Consider the following 20,863-nt stretch of genomic DNA (forward strand, 5'->3'; position numbering starts at 1 on the left):
TGCTAAGCATGCTGAGCATGGAGCCTGTTTGGGATTCTCTCTCTCCCTCTCTCTCTGCCCCTCCCCTGCTCACACCCTTTTTCTTAAAATGAGTAAATAAACTTGAAAAAAAATAAAAAAGAAAGGAAGAAGTAAAATTATCCCTGTTCACAGATGGCATGAGCTTATATGTAGAAAACTCTACACACACACACACACACACACACACACACACACACACACAACTGTTACAGCTAATAAACAAATTCAGCAAAGTTGTAGTCTACAAATTCAATACACAAAAATCAGCTGCAATTACATACACTATCAATGAAAACCACAAAGCACTGCTGAACTAAATTAAAGAAGACATAAAAGAATAGAAAGACATCCTGAGTTCATGGATTGAAAGACTTGGTATTGTTATGATAAAAATACTCCCCAATGTGACCTACAAATTCAATATAAATGTAATCCAAATTAAAATCCCAATGTATTTTTTTCTTGAAGAAATAGAAAAATCCATCCTAAAATTCATGTGGAATCTGAAGGGACCCTGAATAACCAAAACCATCTTGAAAAAGAACAAAGTTAGGGGCACCTTGGTGGCTCAGTCGGTTTAAGCATCCAATTCTTGCTTTTGACTCAGGTCATGATCCCATGATCCGTGGGATTGAGCCCCATGTCGAGCTCTGTGCTGACAATGCAGAGCCTGCTTGGGGTTCTCTCTCTCACTCTCTATCTGCACCTTCCCTGCTTGCATGTGCTCTCTCTCTTGAAATAAATAAATAAACTTAAAAAAGAAAAAGAAAAAGAACAAAATTACAGGACTGACGCTTCCAGATTTCAAAACTACAAGCTGCTACAAAGCTACAGTAATCAAAACAGTGTGGTACTGGCATAAGGATAAACATATAGACCAATGGAATACAGAGCCCAGAAAAAAATCCTCAAATATATAGTCTACTGATTTTCAATAAGATGTCAGAAAATTCAGTGAGAGGGTAGCCTGGGTGGCTCAGTCGGTTAAGCTTCCGACTTTGGTTCAGGTCATGATCTCACAGTCCATGAGTTCAAGCCCTGCATTGGGCTCTGTGCTGACAGCTCAGAGCCTGGAACCTGCTTCTGATTCTGTGTCTCCTTCTCTCTCTGCCCCTCCCCCACTTGTCCTCTGTCTGTCTCAAAAATAAACATTAAAAAACAAAAAAGAAGATTCAATGGGAAATTGACAGTCTTTTCAACAAAAGCACAGACAACAAAAGAAAAAATAGATAAATTGGAATTTATATAAAAATTAAAATATTGTGTGTATCAAAAGATATCAAGAAAGTGAAAAGATGGGGTGCCTGGCTGGCTCAGTCAGTAGAGCATGCAACTCTTGATCTCAGGGTTGTGAGTTTAAGCCCCACACTGGGTGTTGAGCTTACTTAAAAAAAAAAAGTGAAGGGGTTACTGGGTGGTTCAGTCAGTTAACCATCCGACTTTGGCTCAGGTCATGATCTCTTGGTTCATAGGTTCAAGCCCAGTGTCAGGCTCTATGCCCCGAGCCTGCTTCAGATTCTGTGTCTCCTTCTCTGTCTGTTCCCCACTCTGCTTGTGCTCTGTCTCTTTCTGTCTCTCAAAAATAATAAACGTTAATAAAAATTTAAAAAATCAAGTTAAAAGACAACATATAGAATGGGAGAAAATATTTGCAAATCATTTATCTGATAAGAGATTAACATCTAGAAAATAGAAAGAACTCCTACAAGTCAAAACAAGAAAACAAACAACCCAGTTCAAGAATGGGCAAATGACTTGAATAGATAGGTCTTCAAAGAAGACATAGCCAAACAGCCAATAATCACATGAAAAGATGCTTAATTCAGTAGTCATTAGGGAAATGAAAAACAAAATCACAGTGAGATAAAACTTCATACTCATTAGGATGGCTATGACTTAGAAAATGGAAAATAACAAGTGTTGGTGAGAATGTGAAGCAATTGGAACCCTAGTCAATTAATTTATGTCAAAGGAGGCAAGAATACACAATGGTGAAAAGACAGTTTCTTCAGTAAATGGTGCTCAGAAAATTGGGCAGCCATAGCCAAAGAATGAAACTGGACCACCATCTTACACATTACACAAAAATTAATTCAAAATGGATTAAAGATTTGAAGGTAAGACCTGAAACCATAAAACTCCTAGAGAAAACACAGCTAATAACCTCCCTGATACCAGTACTGGTATTGATTTTTTGAATCGGACACCCAAAACCAGGGCAACAAAAACAAAAATCAAAAAGTGGGACTACATCAAACTAAAAAGCTTTCACACAGCAAAGGAAATCATTACCAAAAAGAAAAGGCAATCTACTGAATAGGAGAAAATAACTGCAAATCATATATCTGATAAGGGGCTAATATTCAAAATATACAAAGAATTCATACAACTCAGTAGCAAAAAAAGAAAAAAAAGAATCTGATTTAAAAATGGGCAGGGGTGCCTGGATGGCTCAGTTGGGTAAGCAATCGACTTCAGCTTGGGTCATGATCTCACAGTTCATGGGTTCAAGCCCTGCATCAGGTTCTGTGCTGACAGCTCTGAGCCTGGAGCCTGTTTGGATTCTGTGTCTCTGCCCCTCCCCTGCTCACACTCTGTCTCTGTCTCTCAAAAATGAATAAACATTAAAAAAAAATTTAATGGGCAGAAAATCTGAATTAGACATTTTTCCAAAGAAGACATATAGATGGCCAAAAGGTACATGAAAAGTTGCTCAATATCATTAATCATCAGGGAAATGTAAATCAAAACCACAATATCACCTCACACTTGTTAAGATGGCTGCTATCAAAAAGACAAGAAATAAAAAGTGTTATGAGGATGTGGAGAAAAAGGAACCCTTGTACACTGTTTGTGGGAATGTTAATTAGTGCAACCATTACGGAAAACAGTCAGGAGTTTCCTTAAAAAGTTAAAAATAGAACTACCATATGATCCAGCAATTCCTTTTCTGGGTATTTAATTTTCTTTTTATTTTTGTAAGTAAACTCTACTCCCAACGTGGTGCTTGAACTCATGACCTCGAGTTCAAGAGTCACATGAGTTTTACCAAGTAAGCCAGCCAGGCACCCCTCTTCTGGGCATTTATCCAAAAGAAATGAAAACACTACTCAAAAAGATATATGCACCCACTTGTTAATCGCAGCATTATTTTCAATAGCCAAGGTATAGAAACAATCTAAGTGTCTTCCAATGGATGAAAGGATACAAAATTGTGGTACACACACACACACACACACACACACACACACACTCACTCTCTCTCTCTCTCTCTCTCTCTCTGAATGGAATATTATTCAGCCACAAAAAAGAATGAAATCTTGCCATTTGTGACAACAAATGTGACAACAAAATAGATGGATCTCAAGGGCATTATGCTAAGTGAAATAAATCAGATAAAGAAAGACAAATACTCTATGATCTCTCTTATATGTGGACTCTAAAAAAAACCAAAAAACAAAACCAACCTCATAGTTGCAGAATCCAGAATGGTAGTTGCAAGAGGCACGGTGTGGGGGGGTGGGAGAAATGGGTGAACTGTTTGTGTGTGTGTGTGTATGTGTGTTTAAACAAATTGGATAAAAATTTTAAAAAATAACTGGAAACATCATGTATTGCTGATGGAAATGTAAAATGTTTATAGCCACTGTGGAAATTGGTTTGGTGATTTCTCAGAAAGTTAAAAAAAAAAGTTACACATAGGATTACCATATGATCCAACACTCCTACATATATACCCAAAGAAATTGAAAGCAGAGACTCAAACAAATACTGGTTCATCAATGTTCACTGCATACTTGTACAGCAACATTCGCAAATAGGCAAAAGGTAGAGATGATCCAAGTGTCCGTTAACAGATGAATGCATAAATAAAATATTGTATATGCATGCAATAAAATATTATTCAGCTATAAACAGGAATACAATTCTGATACATGTTATAATAAATAAAAACCTTGAAAACATGATGCTAAGGCACAATAGTTCAGGCACAAAAGCTCAAATAAGCCAGGCACAAAAGTTCAAATATTGTACAATTCCACTCATATAAGGTACTTGGAATAGGCAAATTCATAGAGACAGTAAGTAGAATAGAGGTTACCAGGGGCTGTTGGGAATGGACAATGAAGAATTATTGTTTAATGGGTAGAGTTTCTCTTAGGGATGATGAGCAAGTTCTGGAAATAAATAGTGGTGATGGGTTATAAAACATTGTGAATGTACTTAATGCCATTGAATTGTACACTTTAAAATGGTAATTTCACGTTATATATATATTTTGCCATTAAAAAATAAGAAAGTAGGGGCACCTAGGTGGCTCAGTCGGTTAAGAGCCTGACTGGCTCAGGTCATGATCTCACAATTCATGAGTTCGAGCTAGACATTGGGCTCTCTGCTATCAGCATGAAGCCTGCTTTGCATCCTCTGCGCTTCCCCTCTCTGCTCTTTCCCTGCTTGTGCTCTCTGTCTCTCTCAAAAATAAAGAAAAGAAAACAAAAAAAGAAAAGTCAAAAGCCACAGGAGAAACTCAGAAAAAAAAAATATATATATATGTATATATATTAATTTTAGAGAGAGAGAGCACAAGTGGGGGAAAAGGGCAGAGAGAGAGAGAGAGAGAATGAATCTTAAGCAGGCTCCACACTCAGCATGGAGCCCCACACAGGGCTCAATTCTGCAACTCTAGGATCATGACCTGAGCCAAAATCAAGGGATGCTCAACTGCCTGAGCCACTCAGGTGCCCCTCAGAAAATATATTTTAAGGGAACCTGGGTAGCTCAGGTGGTTAAGTGTCCTGCTCTTGGTTTCAGCTCAGGTCATGATCTTACAATTTGTGGGTTCAAGCCCCTCGTCAGGCTCAATGCTTGGGATTCTTTCTCTCCCTCTCCCTACCCCTCCCCTGCTCATGCTCTCTCTCTCTCAAAATAAATAAATAAACTTAAAAAAAGAAAATATATTTTAACCCATTTGACAAAAGCCTGATTTTATTAGTATACAAAAAGCTTTCCAAAGCAATAAGAAAAAGCAAAATGGAAAACTAGGCAAAGGACATGAGCAGCATACACACACACATTCACACACACACAAAGGAAAGACATGTGACTCTGAAGCATATTAGAAAGAAACTTAACCTTACTCCTGATAAAAAGATTGTGTTACAAATACAAGGAGATAACACTCTTTTCCTATAAAAATGGGGATACCAGAAAGTTTGAGAATACATTGTTTTGGCAAGGGTGTAAAGACACAGACACTCTTGTATTTTGTTGTTGGAATTGTAAATTGGTGTAACTTTTGTAAGCCAACTTATCAAAAACTTTTAAAAGTACATTTGACTTTTTAAAATGTTTATTTTTTTATTATTTATTTTTTAATGTTTATTATTTATTTATAGAGAACGAGCCAGGCAGGGAGCAGAGAAAGGGAGACAGAGGATCTGAAGCAAGCTCCATGCTGATAGGAGAGAGCTCAATGTGGGGCTCAAACTCACAAAATGTGAGATCATGACCTAAGCCAAAGTCCAACAATTAATGGACTGAACCACCCGGGTGCACCAACATTTGACTTTTTAAAAACATGTTTGTTTGTTTGTTTATTTATTTATTTATTTATTTATTTATTTATTTATTTTGAGAGAGAGAGAGAGAGAGAGAGAGAGAGCAGGAGAGGGGCAGAGAGAATCCCAAGCAGGCTCTGCACTATCAGCACGGAGTCCAATGCAGGTCTTGAACCCATGACCCTAGCCGAAACCAAGATTCTGACGCTTAACCAACTGAGCCACCCAGGCGCCCCACATATGACTTTTTTATAGGTAACAGAAAACCCAACTACAATAGGTTCAAACAATAAAGCAGATTTATTGGTTCATACAAATACAAATTCTAGGGGATCAGAGACTTTGCAGTTGATTTAATTCCATGGATCAACAATATCACCAAGGACCTAATTTCTGTCAGATCTGTCTTCCAAAGTGTGAGCTTCATCATAAATTTCACTTCCTTCTTGGTAGCAAAAGGAATGCAGCGTTTGCAGCTTCCCATCAGCCACACCACACTGTCCAAAAGAAGAGACAAAGCTGGCTTCTGTTCTCTCTCTCAGAAGATCAAAGAACAAAACCAAAACCAAAAACCTTCCACCAAATACTTCAACAAACATCCTCTAATATTTCATTAACTTGAATTGGGTCAGTGGCCCATTCCAGAACAATCCCCTTGACAGGACAAGGGTATGCATTCATTGGCTATAGCCTGGTTGCCTGAACCAATCACTGAGGCATGGGGGATGGGCTTACCCTGATTGGGTTACAAGAGTGGTACACCCCAGCCAGAAGCTGGGGGTGAGTTCAATACCACCCCTTCAAACTTTACCACTGCTAAACAATGGGGAAGATACAGAATGGATGTTGGGCAGGGAATCACATCAACCACTAACTACTTTGATCCAGCAACCATACTTCTAGGAATTTATCCTATAAATGTACTGGCACATGTGTACCAATAAGTATGTTCAAGGAGATTATAATAACAGGATATTGGAAATAACAAAAACGCCTGGGACTGGTCAGATCAATGATGAGGTAGCCATCAAAAAGAAGACAGCTATAAATGTTTTAATGACACAATCTCAAAGATATGTTAAGTGAAAAAAACAGAGTGAATAGCCTGCTGCCATTTGTGAAAAAAAGGGAGAAGAGATGCATATATATATATATATATATGCATATATATACATATACATTTTTTAAGGGGAAAGAGGAAAGTAAACTTCCATTTTCATCAATAAACCAGGCCAGATAGACAGAGATATCCAAACACATGTGCACGTGTGTGCGCGCGTATACACACACACACACACACACACACACACACACATTTATACTTGCATATGCATGATTTGCATAGAATATATCTGGAAGATTCATGAGAAACTGACAATAGCAGTAATCTCTGGAAAGGGAACCAGGGGAACTAGGGACTAGAGGTAGGGGTAATGTGTAACTTTCATTGGGGCACCTGGGTAGCTCAGTGGGTTAAGAGACCGACTCTTGATTTCCACTCAGGTCATGATCTTATGGTTTGTGAGATCAAGTCCTGTGCTGGGACCCGTGCTGTGAGCACAGAGCCTGCTTGGGATTCTCTCTCTCCCCCTTCTCTGCCCAACCCCCACTTGCATGCATGGTCTACCAAAGATAAATGTTAAAATACATATATATATATAACTTTCATTGTATATCCTTTAATTTTTTTATTTCTTTTTTTTAATGTTAATTTTTGAGGGGGGAGGGGCAGAAAGCGAGGGAGACACAGAATCAGAAGTAGGCTCCAGGCTCTGAGCTGTCAGCACAAAGCCCAACGCAGGGCTTGAATTCACAAACTGTGAGATCATGACCTGAGCCAAAGTCAGATGCTTAACTGACTGAGACACCCAGGTGCCCCTGTATATCCTTTTATATTGCTTGAATTTTCTTATCATGTGCATGTATTTTCACTTAAAAACATGTATTAATTACAGGTTTCTATGTGTTACTTGTCATGTTGGCAAAGGTAAAAGTATTTGGTAATAGTTGGCAAAGATAGGATGCCTAGGTGGTTCAGTCGGTTGAGCATCTGACTTTGGCTCAGGTCTCACAGTTGATGGGTTCAAGCCTCGCATCAGGCTCTGAGCTAACAGCTCAGAGTCTGGAGCCTGCTTCCGATTCTGTGTCTCCCTCTCTCTCTGCTCCTCCCCTGCTAACACTCTGTCTCTCTCTCTTTCTCAAAAATAAATAAAGATTTAAAAAAATTTAAAAAAAGAAGGCACAATTCTACACAGCAATGAAAAAGAACTACTGATATATTCAACATAGATGAAACTCACAGAAAATGAATAAAAGATGTCAGAGGCAAAAAGAGTACATACCATTTATATGAAATCCAAGTACAGGCAAAACTAATCTATGACCATAGAAGTCAGAACTATTCTTGGGAGTGGGTAATAACAAATAGGGAGCACAAGGAGCCAGCCTTCTGTGGTGCTGGAAATGTTCTGTATTTAGACTTGGGGGGAGATTACATAGATGTATACACATATAGAAAGATCTACTTAAGATTCATGCATTTTACTAGACAAGTTATACCTTATTACATGATAAAAAGGAATGAGGTAGATTATATAGTGATATGGAACAAATTTCAGGATATATTTTTAAGGGTGTGTGATTATATATATATCATATCCATTCCATATACACATATATGGTGCACTGACAGTAAACAATGAATAAACACAACTCTGCTGGGTAAGTGCTAGAAAAAACTTTTGTTCTAAAGTCCTCTGATTCCTGGTAGCCTACAGCCTACATTTAAAAGGCCTCATGCTGGTACAGCAGCGTGGCTCAGTTGGTTAAGCAGCTGACTCTTGATTTTGGCTCAGGTCATGATCTCTTGGTTCTTGGGATCGAGCCCCGAGTCCAGCTCTATGCTGACAGTGTGGAGCCTGCTTGGGATTCACTCTCGCTCTCTCTCTCTCCCTCTCTCTGTCTGTCTCTGCCCCTCTCCTCTCACATGCTCTCTCTCTCTCTCTTAATAAAGATGAAAAATAAATAAATAAAAAATAAAAGGCCCCATGCTTACAAGTGTCCAATTGGAGTTCAGGTGAAGAACAGAGAAAACAGCGGAACGGCAGTATTTGAATAAAAAAATAGCTGAGAATTGATGAATCAATACAAGATTCACGAGTTCCAAACAGGAAAAACAAAAAAACAAAGAAAAAAAATCCCCACTCAAACACATTGTAGTGAAACTTCAGAACATCAAAGAGAATATTTTAAATTTTTTTTTTTAACGTTTATTTATTTTTGAGACAGAGAGAGACAGAGCATGAAGGGGGTAGGGTCAGAGAGAGAGGGAGACACAGAATCGGAAGCAGGCTCCAGGCTCTGAGCTGTCAGCACAGAGCCCGACGCGGGGCTCGAACTCACGGACCGTGAGATCATGACCTGAGCCGAAGTCGGACGCTTAACCGACCGAGCCACCCAGGCGCCCCAAAAGAGAATATTTTAAAAGAAGCAAGAGGCTTGGTGTCTACCTATAAAAGTATACAACACTATACCTATGACATATTATTGTCCCCCAAAAGAGGAAAAAGTAAAACCTGAATCTAAATCTAATCAAGGCTTAGATCTAATCAATATTCAGGAAATAAAAAGAACAGGGAATAACACCACAGGGATGCAATCACTAAAATCCATTCTATGGGAAGCACTACAGGACGAACAACCCAGTTTCTTCCACAAATAAATTCCATGGGGGTAAAAAAGGAGGGAAAGAAAGAAGGGGCATCTATAGATTAAGAGATTTAAGAAACAGGGGTACCTAGGTGGCTCAGGTGGTTGAGTGTCCAACTCTTTTTGTTTTAATTTTTTTAAATGTCTATTTATTTTTGATAGAGATGTTTATTTTATTTTGAGAGAGAGAGTGTGAGCAGGGGAGGGACAGAGAGAGAGGGAGACACAGAATCTGAAGCAGGCTCCGGTCTCGGGGCTGTCAGCACAGAGCCCGACACAGGGCTCGAACCCACAAACCGTGAGATCATGACCTGAGCTGAAGTCAGACGCTTAACTGACTGAGCCACACAGGCGCCCTGAGTGTCCAACTCTTGATTTCAGCACAGGTCATGATCCCAGGGTTGTGGGATAGAGCCCTGCATTGGACTCCATGCTCAGCATGGAGCCTGCTTAAGATTTTCTCCCTCTCCCTTTGTCCCTCTCCCCAACTTGCTCTCTCAAATTAAAAAAAAAAGAAGAGCACCTGGGTAGCTCAGTAGGTTAAGCATCCCACTTCAGCTCAGGTCATGATCTTGCAGCCCATGAGTTCAAGCCCCATATCAGGCTCTGCTGACAGCTTGGAGCCTGGAGACTGCTTTGGATTCTGTCTCCCTCTCTCTCTGCCCCTCCCATCTTTCTCTCTCTCAAAAAATAAACAAACATTAAAAAATTTTAAAAAAGAGAGATTTAAGAAACATATCAACCGTGGCACCTGGGTGGCTTGGTCAGTTAGGCCTCCGACTTCGGCTCAGGTCATGATCTCGTGGTTTGTGAGTTCAAGCTCCATATTGGGTTCACTGCTGTCAACACAGAGCCCGCTTAGGATCCTCTGTCTCCCTCTCTCTCTCTGTCCCACTCGCGCTCTGTCTCCCTCAAAAATAAAATATGGGCTCCTGGGTGGCTCAGTTGTCTAAGCGTCTGATTTTGGCTCAGGTCATGATATCGTAGTTCATGGGTTCAAACTCTGTGTGGGCTCTGTGCTGACACCTTAGGGCCTGAAGCCTGCTTCAGATTCTGTGTCTCCCTCTCTCTCTGCCAAAAAGAAATAAAACACTAAAAAATAAATAAATACAAAGGTGACTAGGTGGCCCAGTCAGTTAAGCCTCTGACTTCGGCTCAGGTCACGATCTCATGATTCATGGGTTTGAGTCCCATGTCGGGCTCTGTGCTGACAGCTTGGAGCCTGGGACCTGCTTGGATTCTGTGTCTCCCTCTCTCTGCTCCTCCCCAACTCATGCTATGTCTCTGTCCCTCAAAAATACATAAACGTTAAAAAAAACTTAAAAGAAAAGAAACATATCAACCAATTGCAGTGTATAGTCCTCATTTGGATCCTAACAATCCTTGACAACAAACTAAACATATAAACGTTCATGAGACAACCAGAAAAATGTGAATAGTGACTGCACATGTGATGATATTAAAAGAATTGTTAATTTTCATTATCAACAATAGCCAAACAATGGAAAGAGCTCAAATTTCCATAGACTGATGAATGGACAAAGAAGATGTGGTATATATACACAATGGAGTATTACTCAGGCATCAAAAAGAATGAAAGCTTGCCATTTGCAACAATGTGGATGGAACTAGAGTATATTGCGCTAAGCAAAATTAAGTCAGTCAGAGAAAGACAAATACTGTATGATTTCACTCATATGTGGAATTTAAGAAACAAAAGAGATGAACATATGGGGGGGAGAAAAAAGAGAGAGGGAAACAAACCATAAGAGACTCTTAAAGATAGAGAAAAAACTGAGGGTTGATAGAGGGAGGTGGGTAAGGGATGGCCTAGATGGGTGATGGGTATTGAGGAGGGCACTTGTTATGATGAGCACTGTGTGTTGTATGTAAGTGATGAATCACTGAATTCTACTCCTGAAGCTAATATTGCACTGTGTGTTAACTATCTGGAATTTAAATAAAAATTTGAAAAGACAAAAACAAGAATTGTTAATTTTTTAGAGGTGGTGGTTTTATTGTAACGTTTAAGAAAAGTCCTTATATTTTAGAGATACATACCAAAATATTTATGGATAAAATGAAATAATATGATGTATGATATTTGTTTCAGAATAATCTTGGTGGTGCAGATAGGAGAGCAAGGGTTAGGGGAATATAGATGAAACAAGACTGGCCATGAATCTGGGTGACAGGTACATGGGGATTTACTATACTATTCTCTTTTACTCTTGTATGTTTGAAATATTCCATAATTAAAGTAGGAAAAAACAGAGCTAGAAAGATAGATTACCTACAACAAAACAACTGACAGCTGATTTACCAACAAAAAAGAAATCAGTGTTTAGAAAGTGTTTATAGTATGACACTCTTTGTGTAAAAAAATAACATCAACTTATATATTTTTTTGCATATATTCTTGTATTTGCATTGATTTATCTCTGGTAGTTCACATAAAAATTGTTAATAGGAATTACTTCTCAGTAAGGGAACTGGGAAATTGGGGAACAGAGATGGCAACTCTTCACATACCCTTTTGTACTATTTGAATTTTTTCACTTGTGTTTGTAATACCTTAAAAATATTTTCTCAGTAGGCTAGGAACAGGAGAATTTATAACTTGATACAGAGTATAGGTGACAACTAAAATCATCATACTCAATGATGAGATATAAGGGGCATTCACCTTTAAGTCAGAACATATCAAGAATATTTTTTAATGTTTATTTATATATTTATAGAGAGAGTGTATGCGTGCACATGCAAGCAGGGGATGGGCAGAGAGGGAGAGAGAGAATCTTAAGCAGGTTCCACGCTGTCAGGGCAGAGCCTGACACAGGGTTCCATCTTGTGACTGTGAGATCATGACCTGAGCTGAAATCAAGAATCAGATGCTTGGGGCGCCTGGGTGGCTCAGTCGGTTGAGCGTCCGACTTCTGCTCGGGTCATGATCTCATGGTTTGTGAGTTCGGGCCCCATGTCGGGCTCTGTGCTGACAGCTCGGAGCCTGCAGCCTGCTTCGAATTCTGTGTCTCCCTCTCTCTCTCTCTGCCCCTCCCCTGCTCATACTCTGCCTCTCTCTGTCTCTCAAAAATAAATAAATGTTAAAAAAAAATAAAAAAAAAAAAAGAATCAGATGCTTAATTGACTGAGCCACTCAGGTGCTTCCAAATCAGAACTATTCACTTGTTTTTACAAATACCATGCAACACTGCTCTGCAGGTTCTAGTGAAAACATTAAGACAAAAGAAGGTAAAAGTTATAAATATTGTAAAGAAAGAGTCATAAAATGTCCTTGCTTACATAGGATATATAATCTAAGAAAATCAACTGAGAATTAAAATTAAACAAGAAAAGAGTTTATTTTAAATCAATAACTTCTCTATATAAAACCGCTGTCTATAAAAATATCCAATGAGAAAATATAATGGGAAAGAAGATTCCATTCATAGTAGTGGGAAAAAATGACGGAAATAAATCCAACAAGAAGTGTATAAAAGGGAGTGCCTGGCTGGCTCAGTTAGTAGAGCATGTGACTTCTAAAAAAAATTCTTTTTACGGGGCACCTGGGTGGCTCAGTCGGTTGAGCACCTGACTTCGGCTTAGGTCATGATCTCGCGGCTCATGAGGTTCAAGCCCCACATCGGGCTCTGTGCTGACGGCTTGGAGCCTGCTTCAGATTCTGTGTCTCCCTCTCTCTCTGCCCCTACCCTGCTCGTGCTCTGTCTCTGTCTCTCAAAATAATTAAAAACATTAAATAAATTTAAAAAATTTTAACGTTTATTTGTTTTTGAGACAGAGAGAGACAGAGCACAAGCAGGGGAAGGACAGAAAGGGAGACACAGAATCCAAGGCAGGCTCCAGGCACTGAGCTGTCACCACAGAGCCTGACCCGGGGCTCGGGCCCATGGACTGCAAGATCATGACCTGAGCCGAAGTCGGATGCTTAACCGACTGAGCCACCCAGGCACCCCGAGCATGTGACTCTTGATCTCGGGGTTATAAGTTCAAACCCCATGTTGGATGCAGAGATTACTTAAAAATAAAATCATAAAACAAAGAAATGTACAAAACATTTACATAAGTAAAACTACAAAATATTGCTGAAGGCTATATGTATGAAGATATGAAAAATAGACGTACAATATTCCTGAAAGACGTTTCAGAAGTGAAAAAAATTTCAAATAACTATCACTTTCTATAACAATCTCATTGGGGTTTGGGGGGATAGGGTGGGAATACCAGACAAGTTGGTTCTGAAGTTTATCTGGAAGAATAAAGTAAAAAACTTGTTAAAGATGGAAATAAGGGGGGGGGGAAGAAATAAGGGAAGGCTTGCCTACCAAATATCAAATTACTGTATAAAGTTGTGATATGCTTCAAGAATAGACAAACAGATAAGTGGAACTGAATAGAGAGGCAGTTACGTGTGGGAATTTATTTATTTATTTATTTTTATTTTTTAAAGTAATCTCTACATCCAACGTGGGGCTCAAACTTAAAACCATGAGAGCAGGTCTCACGCTCCACTGACTGAACCAGCCAGGCACCCCTTATCTGGGAATTTAGTGTATGACAAAAATTGCATTTCAGAACCCTTCTGAGACACCACTAAAAGTGGTACATAAAATATGTACAACCCAAAAGGACAAAAAGTTTCAGGTATTCTCTAGAGGCAGGAAAGCCATTTGAGAAATGGTACGTGAAACAGTAGCTAGGAAGAAATTCTGGTCTAGTGCAAAAAAGGATACAGATGAGAAGGGGCCATTTTGCCAGTAAAACTATGGAAAGGCTCCAGAATCTGAGACAACAAGGTATAGCAGAGGGTGATCATGACATACAGGACTGAGAACTAAGTGTAATTAAAAGCCTGTACATGAATATTCAGTAAGACAAAAATGTTCACCCTTTCTTATAATCAGAGGAAATGCAAAATAAAAATGAGATACCATCATTTGCACATCTGGTCGGTAAAAATGTTTTAATTGACAACAAAGTGTTGATAAAGGTACTGGGGAAACTGGTACCTCATATACTGTTGGATGGCCATGTAAATTGGAACAGTCTTTGTGGAGGGATTTTTGAGCAGTATCTATTTACATACATACATACATACGTACATTTTCAGTAATCTCTATACCATTGCGGGGCTCGAACTCACAACCCTGAGATCAAGAGTAAAATGCTCTTCTGACCGAGCCAGCCAAGCATCCCTCTCTCTATTAACATTTTAGATGTATATGCCTTCTTTCCAGCAATCCCACTTCTAGGAATCTATCTTCAAGAAATATTAGCACAAATAATCAAAGATACATGTAAAATGATTTTCATTGCTGCATAATTTGTAATAACAAAAAATTGGAAACAACCTAAGTGTCCATCAGTAGTGGAACAGATAGATAAATTATGGCATATATGTAGAATCAAGTACTTTGCAACACAAAAAAGAATGTCAGCGATGTATACATATTGATGTGAAAATATCTTCAAGGACTATAAAGTGGTATGTTTAATGATTAAGCAAGCTACAGAAAAATATTATAGAATGATTCCAAATTGACCAAAAAGAAAAAAACAAGTTTCTCCATATGTATATAGATAGCTACTCATACTTTTACTATGTTCCTACATGTTATATGCCAATATGCTTGCAAATGCATTGAAAATATTTGAAAGGATATACACCAAACTGACACTGACTTCCTCTGAAGAATAAATTTAAGGGTTCAAATATTTTATTCTCCATTTTATTCACTTTTGCTTTTTTTTTAACGATGAAGGAAGCTCATTACCAGAAAGTTGAATATTTAATTGTCACATTGAAGATGGTACTCAAATCTATTTTCAATGCTTTTTTCATGAATTCCAATTTTGCATTTACAATTAACTTTCTGCTAGCAATTCCACTCATGTTTTGCCATCATTTCAAATTCATATCTAAAATAAAGTTCATTATCAGGGCGTGTGGGTGGCTCAGTCAGTTAAGCAACCAAATTCAGCTCAGGTCATGATCTCACGGTTCATGAGTTCAGGTTCATGAGTTCGGGCCCCGCATCATGTTCTGTGCTGACAGCTCAGAGCCTGGAGCCTGCTTCGTTTTCTGTGTCTCCCTCTCTCTCTGCACCTCCCTCTCTCTCTCTAAAATGAATAAAGAATAAAAAAATAAAATAAAATTCATTATCAGACTATTTAACTATTAGTTCTAGTTCCTGCCTCTATTTTTGTTAAAAGCACTAGCTTCTACCTATTAATATTGAAGTATGCATCTTATTCCATTCCATCCCTTATCAGAAAAAAAAAATCACTAAGTCCAAGGTTTATTTCTTCATTTTTAAGAATATCTCACATGTCTTTTTCCTGTCTATTCTTTACCATTCTAATTCAGACCCTTCATTCAACAAATATTTATTGAGCATGTATTATATATGTGCTAGGCAGTTTTACGTTCTGGGAATAGTGAATAAATACAGAATTATATTCTGGTGAAAGAGAGAAATAATGTACAAATAAAAAGCCAATTATTCATTAACAGTGTTAACCTTTTTATAATGCTTATCCTATACCAGGCACTATACTAAGCTCTTTCGACATGTTAACTCATTTAATACTACTAATGACCTTATGATATAGGCACTGTTATTAATCCCATTTTATAGTTGGGGAAACTGAGGCACATAGCTCTTAAGTAGTCTAAGGTCATATAGCCAGTAAGTGGAGGAGTCAAGATTTGAACCCAGGAAGCCTGACCTTGGGTTCATCTTTCTGGTATGACTATAGGATAGACACGATGTCTGGCGTCTCTTTATGACCTTAGAAGCTGTTGATCCTTACTATTTATATCTATTTATCAAGGATTGCCAAAGTAATGTTCTGATTTTATTATTTCTTTTTATTCATTGGAATAGTTTTGTAAAAAGATACATCCCCCCATCTGCTATTTTGTTAGTTCAGATTGGAAAGGCAGGATAAATGTTTGATTCTCTCTTTTTATTGATGAATTCTCTTTTTAAAAAAATGTTTTAAGTTTATTTGTTTATTTGAGAGACAGACAGACAGAAAATCCCAAGCAGGCTCCACGCTGTCAGCACTGAGCCCGATGCAGGGCTCAAACTCAAAACCGTGAGATTATGACCTGAGCCGAGATCAAGAGTCGGATGCTTAACCAACTGAGCCACCCAGGTGCCCCTATTGATGAATTTTCAAGATAATGAATTGGTTACCTATCATGAACTGAGACATGAATGACAGGAAGGAGCCAGTTATTCAAACACCTGGAAGGAGACTATTCCAGGCAGGAGAATCAGATATTACAGAGGCACTGAAGAAGGAGTGAGCTATTTAAGTTCAAGTAACATTACTTTCACTCCTACCTGTGGAACTATTTTGTTACAGACTGAATATGTCCCCCTAAAATTCATATGTTGAAATCTTATCCCCCAGTATGATGGTATTAGGAGATAGGGCCTTTGGAAGGTAATTAGGATTAGATGAGGTCATGAATAAGGTAAGATTAGTACCCTTATAAGAGTCATGGGAGAGCTTGCTTCCTCTTTCTGCTCTCCACCTGGTAAAGGGCCCTCATCAGAATTCAACTGTTTTGGCACCCTGATCTCAGATTTCCAGCCTCCACAATTGTGAGAAATGAATTTCCGTTGTTTATAAACTACCTGGTCTATAATACTTTGTTACAGCAGCCTGAACTAAGACATATCTCTTAAATCTATGACTCTCTCCTCCATTCTTATGACCACACCCACTTAAGTCTGGGGTCTTACCTTTCTCCCCTGGACCACTGCCAATTATCTTCAATTAGTTTCACTGTCTCCAAATATCTCTTCTACCCTACTCAATTAACTCCTTACTCATCAAAAGTTTTCAATTCAGTGTATCATTATTTTCAGTGATAATGCATCTATAATTTTATAACAGATTTCACTGGCAGATAGGATTCATTTAGTGGAGGGAGGTATTTGCTGGAAAGTACTACTTGGACACCAAAGAACACAGGCTTTGTAGTCAAGACCTAGATTTGAGTCCCAGGCTCTGACTCTTGATAGCTGTGTGACTTAGGGAAATTTATGTAACCTCCCTGAACCTCAATTTCTTCATGTATTATGAAAATGATAATTACCATGCTTTTAGGGGCACCATGCTTTTAGGTGGTTCAGTTGGTTAGCATGTGAGTCTTGATTTTGGCTCAGGTCATGATCCCTGGGTTGTGGGATGGAGCCATACATCAGTCTCCATGCTAAGCTTGGAGCCTACTTAAGATTCTCTCTCCCTCTCCCTCTGCCCTTCACCCCCACTCTGTCTCTCTCTAAAATAATAATAATAAGGGGCGCCTGGGTGGCTCAGTCAGTTAAGCATCCGACTTTGGCTCGGGTCATGATCTTGCGGTTCGGGAGTTCAAGCCCTGCGTCAGGCTCTGTGCTGACAGCTTGGAGCCTGGAGCCTGCTTTGGATTCTGTGTCTCCCTCTCTCTCTGCTCCTCCCCTGTTCGTGCTCTGTCTCTCTCTCACTCAAAAATGAATAAACACTTAAAAATAATGATGATGCTTTTAATACACTGTTGTGAGAATTAAATAATATATATTATCATTTGAGATACATGTGTATAATATACAGAGACAAAAAAGATAAAATAGACAGATTATTATTACAGTGCTTAGATCACAGTAAAGGCTCAATAAAGAGTAGTTTCTTTAATTTTTTGTTACTCCTCCCACCATGTCTCTTGCAGAAGCTCCAATTTCAGTGATGAATTCCACCTGCTTAAAAACCCAGTCATTTGCGAAGAGCTGTTCTAGAACCATTTGAGAATATCCAAAACTTAAGGACCCCACTGGGGTCCTAGAAGAGGAGCTTGATACCATGCCCCTCTAGCTTAAAAGAGTCCCTTTGACAAGCCTATCTAGGAACCAGTGAGGCCCTTGGTTAATCAGTGATATCTCACATTGATGTAACACTTTTTCAAATAACTTTTAGGTCTCTGATCTCTTCATCTCTAACCTCAGTGGGACCCTTACATACTTTACCTCTCACTTCATCCAGATCAGTAATTAATTATCTCCCAGTTACACCAGATTCAGTGTTTTGGTCTCTGGGATCCCTGTTTCCACTGTCCCCTCTCTCCCTTTCTGCTCTCCAAATCCCAGGATACTGCTACAGGGAGAAACAAGCAGACCAATATAACTTCATGCTGTCCAATTTCAACTTGGCCCTTGCAGCTCTTTTATTCGTTTCATACATTCCCTGGCACTCTCCCCACAGAGGCTGTTTCAGACCTTCCTCATTCTCCTCAATCTCCCTGCTTCTACTTCCACAGAATTCATAGTAGACAATTTCATCAGATTACCTGGCACACCTGCAACAAATCAGTAAATTCTTTCTCCCTTCCAGTCCTGTCCTCTAGCCATCTAGTTCCCTTCTTGGGAAAGCAATCAATATTCTTGATCTCTTATTTAACCTTTCAGAGATATTTTATGACTCTACAAGCAAAAATATGGAAAACAGAGAACTTTCACTGTTCATTAAAGATAAATAGGATTTGGATACATGGAGAGAAAGGAGGTAATATTCTAAGCAGAAGAAACATCCAGGGCAAAAGCACAGAGGTGGGAATGAATGAATAAGTTACATTTAGAAAACAGGGTATATAGCAAGTAGAGTAATCCCCTGAGAAATAATCCCAACTGCTGCCTCAAGTACTACCTCTCCTTTCCCAGTTCTGACTTCAGCCCGATCACTGCTTCTTTGCCTGTTCTGCTCCACATACCAACAGAGTGGAAATCTGACACTCCATGGCCCCTCACTCATCCTCTCTTGCCTGGATCTCGGTTACTATTTATTGAGCTCTGACCCCAACCATCTGTTTCAGTGCTGCTAAAGAGTCCTAGCTCTTTTCTGAGTCACTTGCCAAGCCAAACACATTGGCAAGTGTTTCTTTGGTCACATGGACAATTTCCCCACCCTACTGAAAATAGGACAATGAATATAGAAGATGCATTGTATAGACATTGACTTTGCCAATATACACAACAGAGGTCAACGAAATATGTTAGACTATACAGCAGAGATGCAATCAGCAAAACTCAGACTGTGTGAAACTCTACTGAAAAATGATCTGAGTTCCTCAATAAAAAATTGTAAGGAAAAAAAATAGATGAAAAGGAACCTTTAGTTTAAAAGTGACATATGGGGTGCCTGGCTGGCTCAGTGGCTGGAGCATGCAACTATTGACCTCTGGATCGTGAATTCAAGCCCCATATTGGGCATAGAGCTTACTTAAAAAATAAATAAAATAAAATAAGATAAAATAAAATGAACAAATAATACATATCCACCAATCACAATGTGTGGACTTTATTTGGATATTGAATCAAATAAAAAACCTATAAAAATTCCTTAGATATTTATGAAACTATTGGAAATTTACTGATTGGTAATAAATGATATTAAGGGAATATTGTGCTTATTTATGTGTGCTAATATTATTACAACTATGGTTTTTTCTTTTAAAAAGGATCCTTACCTTTTAAAGAAACATACTGAAATGTTTAGGTATGGAATATCATCTCTGGGATATGCTTCAAAATGATGGGGAAAGGAGGAAATGATGAAACAAGTGCATGGAGTTGATACTAGTTGAAGCTGAGTGTTTGGTAAATTAGGATTCATTATAATATTCTGTCTACTTTTGTACATGTCATAAATTCTCTATAAAGAAGCTTTAAAACAATGTTATTGAATTGTCAAGCATCTTGTGAAAGCGTGTATATGAGTCTAAAGGAGCGGAACAGGAGGAGCTGGAATTTGAGAAGAGGAAGGTCTGTTAAGATCCTCTGTGGGATGAGTGCCAGGGAACGTAGGAGACAAATAAAAGGGTTGCTGAGCAGCTGCCAGGGCCAAGTTGAAATTGGACAGCATGAATTTATATTGGTCTGCTTGGTTCTCCCTCTAGCAGTGTTGTGGAACTTTGTGAGCAGAAAGGGAGAAAGAGGACAGTGGAGGCAGGGATCCCCAAAACAGTAACACTGAATCTGGTAAATACATTGGAAAAGTGTCGCATCAACATGAAATAGCACTGATCAAAGGCCTCACTGCTTCAATAGGCTTGTCAAAGGGACTCTGCCAGGCTAGAGGGGCATGGTGTCATGTTCCTCTTCTAAGGCTTCTTTTTTCAGACCCCAGTTGGTCCTTATGTTTTGGATGTTCTCAAATGGCTCTATGACAGCTCTTAGCAATGACTGAGGTTTTAATTAGTAGCTATGTTACTTCCAAAGCATGCAATTTCCTTCCCTGAGTGTTGCTTTCCTCATTTATAAAAATTTGGGATAATACCTACCTCACAAGGCAGGTGTGAAGATTAAGTAAAATAATGTGGGTAGAAGTGGTGAGCACCGTGGCATTCTATACATGAGACTTTATTCCATCAGCAAGTGAATACAATCTCCCTTAATCCTGGAGCTGAAGAAATGGTATGTTAAATATGTTATCACTTTGTAGACCAGCAAGACCTGTCAAGAAAATCCTATTTTCTTATTGAAACATTATAAAATTGGATATTGGAGATGTGT

The 20,863-nt window shown here is 38.8% G+C and overlaps 1 protein-coding gene across 14 annotated transcripts in view; it reads right to left on the minus strand.

Moving 5' to 3' along the window:
* The window catches only part of ITGB1BP2 (integrin subunit beta 1 binding protein 2), a 30,604-nt gene that overhangs the window by 1,461 nt on the left and 8,280 nt on the right, over nucleotides 1–20,863 (minus strand). For 4 of the 14 annotated variants that reach the window (XM_019428694.2, XM_019428690.2, XM_019428689.2 and 1 more), the window contains one exon: nucleotides 5,861–6,076. In XM_019428694.2, the coding sequence (XP_019284239.1) occupies nucleotides 5,966–6,076 (111 nt within the window). In that variant the 3' untranslated portion in view covers nucleotides 5,861–5,965. Of the gene's footprint in view, nucleotides 1–4,123; nucleotides 4,200–5,860; nucleotides 6,077–10,038; nucleotides 12,162–20,631; nucleotides 20,804–20,863 lie in introns of those variants that run through there. The other 10 variants (XR_008418246.1, XR_008418244.1, XM_019428695.2 and 7 more) reach the window with 7 other exon arrangements.

The sequence above is a fragment of the Panthera pardus genome, unplaced genomic scaffold (assembly GCF_024362965.1).
Source record: "Panthera pardus isolate Hobbes unplaced genomic scaffold, ASM2436296v1 HiC_scaffold_27, whole genome shotgun sequence".
In the NCBI taxonomy this organism is placed as follows: Eukaryota; Metazoa; Chordata; class Mammalia; order Carnivora; family Felidae; genus Panthera; species Panthera pardus.